At 41.6% G+C, this 8,134-nt stretch overlaps 2 protein-coding genes across 2 annotated transcripts; one reads left to right on the top strand and one right to left on the bottom strand.

Annotated features, from left to right (window-relative positions):
• Nucleotides 1-2,422: 2,422 nt before the first annotated feature.
• LOC136003878 (keratin-associated protein 6-2-like) lies at nucleotides 2,423-2,779 on the bottom strand. Its single transcript, XM_065659859.1, has one exon. It carries the CDS (start codon nucleotides 2,777-2,779, stop codon nucleotides 2,423-2,425), a length of 357 nt encoding a protein of 118 aa, XP_065515931.1.
• A 3,580-nt stretch (nucleotides 2,780-6,359) lies between these two features.
• LOC136004055 (keratin-associated protein 19-2-like) lies at nucleotides 6,360-6,635 on the top strand. Its single transcript, XM_065660166.1, has one exon. The coding sequence runs from the start codon at nucleotides 6,360-6,362 to the stop codon at nucleotides 6,633-6,635; it is 276 nt and encodes a 91-aa protein (XP_065516238.1).
• Nucleotides 6,636-8,134: the final 1,499 nt, after the last annotated feature.

An 8,134-nucleotide genomic window follows, 5' to 3' on the forward strand; every position in this document is an offset into this window, starting at 1 on the left:
CTATTACCCCTCCTGCTGCAACTACAGCTACAGGTGCTGCTACCCCTGTTGTTAAACCCAGTGGCAATACCCCTGAAACAAGAATCAACCCCGACCCAGCAAGCAACGAAGAATGGCTAATGTCAGAGGCAATGCTTACAGAAGCGCTGAGCCCCTGTGGCAGCAACTGAAGTTACTGAGAACGAGGAGCTTGGCTGCTCTCTAACATTTTTTGGCATTTGTATTTTTGTTCTTTTTGTCTGCTTCTTCCTGTCTTTCACAACTGGGAGCTCTCTCTTGATATTCTGCATTTAAACCCTTTTTGACAGATACCCTATTTAAACTCTTCAGCAACGGGCATGACAATCTGCAGCTCATTTGAAGCTTCTTACAGCTGCTGCAGTGGTGTTAAAGGACTTTGCAAAATTAGCTTTTGTGTCATCTGCATTTTCAATAACTACTTCCAGTAAAGTGCTGCAGGACTGTGTAATGGAGAAGTATTACAGCTGTCTCTTCTTTGATCTGGATTTACAAGTACCTAAGGGTTGAACAACACAGCTTCAACAAAAGGAATGTTCTGGGTAGTGTAGTGCAATGACTCATCTTCCATAGCTCTTTCCAGTATCCCAAAACTATAATCTTTCTGTATCTGTGCCAACTTCTTTCTTATTGCATTAAACTCTTTCTGCATGAAAAAAAAAATGGATTTCCAGTTGTATTCTTTCCTGTCTCTGGTTTACGTGGATATACTGAGTGTGGTAGCATCCTGAAGGGACTTTATATTCCTAATGCTGGCAAAGCATTTCATACCCCTCCGCCTCCAGAGCAGTTGGTCCCAGTAAATATACCCTTTTCTTCCCTTTTACCCCTCAGAAATTTAAGAAATGCCACAATTTGTCCCTTTACTTAATTGAAACTATTACCAGATTTTCAGCAAAATAGGACTGCAAATAGTCTTTATAATAAAGTTTTAAAATGAAGAATTAGTCACAAGCCTTTATAGAAAGTATATAAAGATGTTCAAGTGAGCAGAATACTGTCCTATTCCTGGCAATTTGAATGTTCTTGCTCCAGAGTCACAATTTCCTACCATATTTCACACAGACACTGGGTACAACAAAATCCAGTTCTATAGGTGTAGTTATAAGAATTCACTAAATCTGGGGACTAAAAGCTAAAAGACAGAAAGAAAAGTGGGGGGGAAAAAGAGGCAACTAGTTCTTAAAAAATTAAAATCAAGTGAAACAGTATTCAATGTCTCCAGGGTGTTTTGGTAGCTGCCTCCAGCCACGGAAGCAGTGAGAAAGTGCCGTTACGTCATCTTCCTCCTAATGCAGCCACAGCCTCTCAGTTGTGAGCCCAGAGGTTCTATAGCATCTGCCTACAATATCCAGTGGGTAAAACAACAAAAGTCAGTAAAAATCAGTTCTAACTTTACCTGCTTCTAAACCATGGTCTCCGAGTGTAGTTCCCTGAACTGACAGACAAAAATATGCCTCAGAGGTGCTGGCTAAAGGATTTCCATTAATCCTACCAAACTCTATACACTGCGAAGGGAAAATTCCTCCCCCTTTTCCATCAGGGAGTCCCTAATCTTTCAACCCTGATCTTTCCAAGTCCCTTCCAACCTGGGCTCCTTAATGAATCCATGATAATATATAAAGCACAAACTTACTTCAAAATGTAAAACCTGATGAGTCCACACATTTGCAGATCACAGCCAGTGATGGATCATGTCTGAATCACATGACATTATCCCAGCAGCAACAGTGAAGTACTTTAAATGAACCACTTATTTGGAATACACCAAGCCAAAGCCTGGAGTTGTAGAAACATGTATAACCAGAGGTACAGCTGAAGGTTCTTGCAGTTACAGAAGTCCATGTTTCCCAGTTTGAGGAGGGCAAGTCTCTACAAGCAAATCCCTGAGTATATAAAGTTAATAACTTTGTCACACAAGCTGTTTGATGCTATTGATTTCAAGATATTTGAGGCATGCAGGTGAAAAATAAAACCAGAGATGCAGTATTGATGCAGCATAATTTTTAATGTGAGTGAAAGGCAGATAGACTTTCAAAGGCATACAGAACTGAAAGACCACATTCCCGAAGACACATTACACCCTGCTGATTCCGTTCAATCAGCATTAAGGTTTTGCGTACGTCATGGCAACAAACATGAAAAGCATTTCACAAAGAGCTGCGGAAGCAAGCTTTTGATCAAGAGGAGGGTTTGGGTGGCAAGAGAGCAAGTAGACACAGACACAGATAAATTATCGCAAGCACTTCAACAGCAGCGCAGAACACTCAAAGCCTCCATGAAGGGTGGGTGGCTGTTGTCACCAGGGCTCTGCACACCAGTGACCACTGCTGCCAAGATTCGCCATCAGTCCGTGCTTGCTGGGCCTGAGTTGATCTTCACTTCAGGGACGTTCCGGCTGGGTTTAGCAGCTCCCATAGCCGTACCTCAGGCCATATCGTGAACCAAAGGGGTAGCCATAGCGGCCGGAATAGAAGCCTGGGTAGCTGTAGCAGTCTCCAAGGCCATAGTAGCCCCTATAGCCGCCATACAGACCTCCAGAGCCATAGTAGTCCCCAGAGCCATAAATGCTCCGGTAACCGTAGAGACCACCACAGCCGTACCGGTCCCCAAAGCCATAGAGGCCTCGGTAGCCGTAGAGGCCGCCATAGCCCCGGTATCCGCAGGGACTCCCGCAGTCGTAGCTGCGGTAGCTGTACAGGCTCCCATAATTGCAGGGAGAATAGCAGTCATCCTCGCACTGGTTTTGGAAGAAAGTCATCTTTCTGCGATGGTGGAAAACCTGAAATGCAGCAACAGGAAGGAAAGCAAAAATAATGATTACTACAGTGGCAGGAACAGCCTCAGATCCAAAAAAAAGGCCATGTGAGACCAAGGACAGAAGCAAAATTATCACCAAATTCCTCAGATCCTTATTCTCCTTATTACATCCCATTTCTATCATTTTGTCATTTCCCCACTGTTTTGGAACAATGGGGTTTATGTCTTTTGTCACTGAGATTTGTGAAACACTGGCTACAGCATATACCTGTTACAGACCAAAAGTTCTTTGCTGATGTTTCAGGATTTTACTTAGAGAACACTGTTAGGAGTTAATAATCCTAAACTTATTTCAGGATATCAGCTTTGGATAGAGCTCTACATTCCCAAATCCTTCAAGAAACTCTTCAAGAAAGCTTGAAGTGTTTAACGCTTGCCGTGATAACATACTTCAGCTTTTGGTTTAATCCTGGTGTAAAGGTTGGTCTTGGTGTTCTTTTCCAACCTAGCTGATTCTATGATTGCAGCAGGGTTGGAAGTAGAAGGTCCCATTTCAGTAATTTACACCAATTTTGATTGGAATCTGGAATGCTGACAGCACATGAAAGAAACCATGGAGTATTAGCACACATGTGAACACGTGCTGTCCTGCCAAACAGACCTGAAGACCTCCCTTAAAGTGGAATAGAAGATTTATGGAAGACCTCTCTGAGGACTACGGTGGAGAAACCCTTCTCTGCATCTGCAGACCTAGTAACCAGCAATCCCCATCAGGGAGCCAGATACCCAGTTACCAACAGGACCAGGAAAGATTCAGTGCATCTTTAAAACTTGAACACACCAATGCACAAGCACAGACACAAGGTACTGAGAAATCTTAATTGCCAGAGAAGCCACAATCCTAACATAAATTATTAACCCAAAATTTCTAATTATTATGAAGAATATGAATGGAGAGAAGGCTTACCGAGTTCACCGGGAGGAGGAAGGCAAGAGAGCTGATGAGGAGCCTAGAGCTCTGAGCCCTTTTTATACTGTCTCTTTGCCTGCCTGGCTTATCTTAGACGCCCTGTGTATTCAAAAGGTTTGCAGTCTTATTGGCTGGAAAACAAATTTGTCTGTACACGTCATATCTTCAATTAATATAATTTTCTCCATTGTTTGGGATTATTAGTGTGTTCCCAGCCTCCCAGATGTCACATGTATTACAGGTTTCTTTCATCTTAAAATTTTCTGGGCCAACTACATTCCTGATACCATTTTGTAGTCTTCACTGTCAAAACTGAAGTTTATTCGCATATCATTTAAAAGCATTTCTAAGTTCCCAAAGAGAAAGAAATTTTCAGTGAAGAAACAAAACCTTCCCACATGTTTGAAAATCTCTGTTGTTCACTGGAAACTCTAATGCACCATGGCCCAGGGTGCATGTTTAAAGGAAATGAAAACGTAAATGTAAGTATTTTATATTAAGCCACATAGGCAACTTCAGGAAACTGGACCAGCATGACCTGCAAATAAATCTTAATTGCATTCCTCCAGAGTTCCTGGTGAAGAAAAGTCATGCTGCTGCATGAGCAGAAAACATGGTTTTGACAGAAAGACAACTACAGCATTGTTTGCAGTAGTTCACTGGAGGGCTTGACCGCAAGTTCAGCACAACGAAGTAGAGAATACAAGTAGGAACTTGGGCTAGGGAATCATAAATGATAAGGATTTTGTGAGGTGCACTAAATTCTGTTTTTCAAGGAGCCATATGAATATTTTCTTCGTAAAGAATCAACCATGTGTATCAAATCCACTACAACAGTGAGGTATGCTGAAGTTAACTGCATAAATCCTTGTATGACCTTCACCTAATTTCTGGCATTAATTTAAATATAAAATAAGGGCAATAATGAGCAAGCAGGATGTTGAGGCTTCCTCAGAATTTTGAATACCAAAGCACTTCATAAACACTCATTGATGTTCTCAATTTGCAAAGTGTTGCAGTATTTAAATATTAATAGTTTGTCACCGAAAGACACCCCAGATTTAATAATATGGTCACTCACAAGACACATTAAGGTCTCTTATGTCGAAGTCCTAATAAGGTGATGCATTTATGTTTCACAAAACTCAGAAACTATTAGAAAAATCTAAAATAGGAATAAAAATTTGGGAAAATTCACAGGGGAATTGAAAGATTTCTTCCAAATCACTGCTGTAGGAACTGGGACAAAACCCAAACAAAGCAGTTGGCAAAAGTTCCCCACCAGTATCACTGAGTAGTACTAGAGGTCACGAGGCTGTTGAATAGAAGCTCTACTACAATGCTTCGGCACACCAAAGCCTAACCCTTCTCTCCCCTACATGTTGCACCACAGATGTAAAAGCCAAGTGACTGGAGAACCTGCAAGAAGATTGCGCAAATGGGTATGGTCTAAACATCTCCCCAAATTATTTCTATCCCTCCAACTACAAAGAATTTCATGCAATTTTACTAGAAATATGCTGAGCCCAGTTTCTTCTTGTTTTAAGATGAAAGAAATTCTATAGGTATTACACATGTGTCATAACATCAAACTCTGAAAATATGAAAATCACTGACTCCAATTACATCAATTGAAAGAATAATGCATGCAAGAAGATATGCTGCAGAACTAATACCTAAGTTGAAGAGGGTATATATAGGGACCTACAACTCCAAAATGCTATTCACTTCTCTTGAGCTACTCCCCTTGGTGAACCAGGTAAGTCAATATTCTTTCTGATGCATGTATAGTTGCATGTATATATGTATGTATATATGTCTATATGTTAGTAGAAATAATTGTGTGTGCACATGTGAACATATATATAAATAAGATACTGGTGTGTACATATATATGTGACATATATGTAACATATATATATATACGACACCCTAAGCAATTTGTTATCATTTTGGAGCTAATCCCAAACACAGAATTCTCTGTGACATCGAAGAATTCCTTCACTGAAACTTTTCTGCTCTTACTGTGGTTATTTAACAGTAGGCTTTAGAACACTGAAAACTTGAAGTTTACTGCCACAGTTTTGAAGTCAGAAGTAATTTCCAGTTCCAGCTTCTTTTTATTAGGTGTTGGGAATTCAAATCCTTAGATAAAAACTTCATGGAACATTTACTACTTTAAGTAGACACCCAGGAATGAAATTCCTCCATTGAACTGTTTATCCCATGTTGAGTAGCATGCAGCTTTACAGGTGATGAGGGGAGCATGTGATAGGCTGTTGGTATCATCTGAATAAGCATTAGGATATGAACTGGTATATTTTTCTTAAATTTATTCAAATTTCCCTAACTTCTGGGGTGGAAAAGTTCAATTCTCAGTTAGTAAAAAGTCTATTTTCTATGGATAGTCAACCATGCAAGTGTTGTTTGGGATTCAGATGAGAAGAAAAAAAAGGCAGATGGTTAAGAGGGTGAAAAAGACCTACAAGAGGCAGCGAGTTGAATTTCATCAGTTCAGCCCAAGCTTTGAGCCTTTCCTCCTGCTGTCAGCAGCCCACAAGGTCACCTTGCTTCTGGGTGTGTGTTTCAGGTTTACCTGCATCGACGAACAATGACTTTCTTCAGGGACCTCTATGACGATGGGTGCTACTCAAGATTTGGCTATGAAGACCTCTATGGTTTTGGGGGCCTGAATGGTTACCTGTATGGGAGCCCATATGGCTACTACCGCTACGGCAGCCCATACGGCTACAGAAGCTTCGGGAGCCTGTATGGGAACAGAGGCTTTATCGGTTATGGGGGTTTTGATGGGGGCTTTGGGGACCTGTACGGATTTGGGTACGGCTACCCTTTCTCTTCTCGTTTTGGAAGCAGACGCTTCTATTGAAACTGCTATCTATGCACAACCAACTAGAACAGCAACCAAGAAATGAAATGCAGGGCACGGATTCATGGCTAAGGTTATGATGCTGAGAAACGCTGAGCACCCACACCTCTGGCTGAGTTCAATGGGACATGTGGGTGCCAAGCTGCGTAAGACTACCCCATATACAACCCTTTCTAATATTTTCCATTTCTTCAACTATTACTCTAAAGGGCAACTTAAATTACAGCAAGCACTGAGCCATCTTTACAGCATGTTAATGGAGTAAATCAAGACTTTCAGGTGTGAGTAAAGTGCTTTTTAAGTTAATTCACAGCCACTTTGTATTGCGATAGCAATAGGTGTTTCTGCAACCACCACGAACAAGTCCACTTTGTTCAGCTATAAACTTCACCAAAGATGACACCTAGGAGAGAAGCTATGTAACATATCCACGCTGTTCCTCATCTGGCATGATTTATAAGCAACCCTGAAAGCAAGAAACATGTCTTGACTGTCAAACTCCACTGTTTCCACAAGAAGAAACATCCTCCAACATCAGACACACTCTGCTTGCTGAAGACAGTTCTGTAAAACTGCAGACTTATTCTTTCAGTTCCTCAGTGTTTTTCATTTTCATTAAAATCACTCTGCTTAATAGTATCACGCGTCCCGTCTTCTCCTTTTGTCTGTGCTCTTATGCCACACTACAGGGACCACTCTAAACAACCAAAAAAATATAGGGAAGTCAAGACTCCAGACTTTAGAGAGTATCACCACCTCTCCTTCTGAAATGCTCCAGCTCCGGCTTGTTTCCCAGAGTAGGATGAAGTTCTACCTCATTTTAGCTAACCTGTGACCCTGGGTTTACACAAAGACTTCTCCAGAAAAGGGCATCACCTGACTCTGTATTACCAAACACAGACGCTCCTGGAGCAAGCTGGGCTTTGTGTTTGAAAACTGTCTTTCTAAAGCAAGAGATTGAGTGGAAGCCTCATGGTCTGCTAAGGAAAGATAGCAAGGACACTCAAGGTTAAAGATGCCTAAGAGAAAAGACCGAAGGCAACTAAGCCATGACCATCTGCTGGAGGGATCATCTCCTTTGCAAACTGAACAGCCAGGTTATTCAGGGAGTTCCTGTCAACCTCTACCATGTCCCCTTAGAGTAGTCTTGATTTAGATTTGTAATATGAAAGATTACAATCTGGGACAGAGCAAGGTGGTTCAACAAGCATAGCCTAGACAAAACTGCATGGATCCCACGCAAGCCCAATTACACATCAAAGATATCACCAGGAGTCAAAACTTTTGTTGCAGAAGTGGTGGTGAGGGGGCTACCTTTAGGCTGATCTTCAAGAGAGACGCTGTGTGCCTACCCCTTCGCTTCCCATGGTCGCTACCTACACAAGCATTTCTGCATTCCCCAGCTGACAGAGCAAAGCAGAGGTCAAGAAGCTATGAAAGCAAATCAAAGAATCCCTTTCATAGGCAGAAAACTGGAGGCAGGACAGTCTGCGAGCTGT

The sequence above is a fragment of the Lathamus discolor genome, chromosome 24 (genome assembly GCF_037157495.1).
Source record: "Lathamus discolor isolate bLatDis1 chromosome 24, bLatDis1.hap1, whole genome shotgun sequence".
Taxonomy (NCBI): domain Eukaryota; kingdom Metazoa; phylum Chordata; class Aves; order Psittaciformes; family Psittacidae; genus Lathamus; species Lathamus discolor.

Excerpts from the sequence above, each read along its gene's own strand:
- LOC136003878 (XM_065659859.1), bottom strand. The coding sequence starts at position 2,779 with ATGACTTTCTTCCAAAACCAGTGCGAGGATGACTGCTATTCTCCCTGC.
- LOC136004055 (XM_065660166.1), top strand. The coding sequence starts at position 6,360 with ATGACTTTCTTCAGGGACCTCTATGACGATGGGTGCTACTCAAGATTT.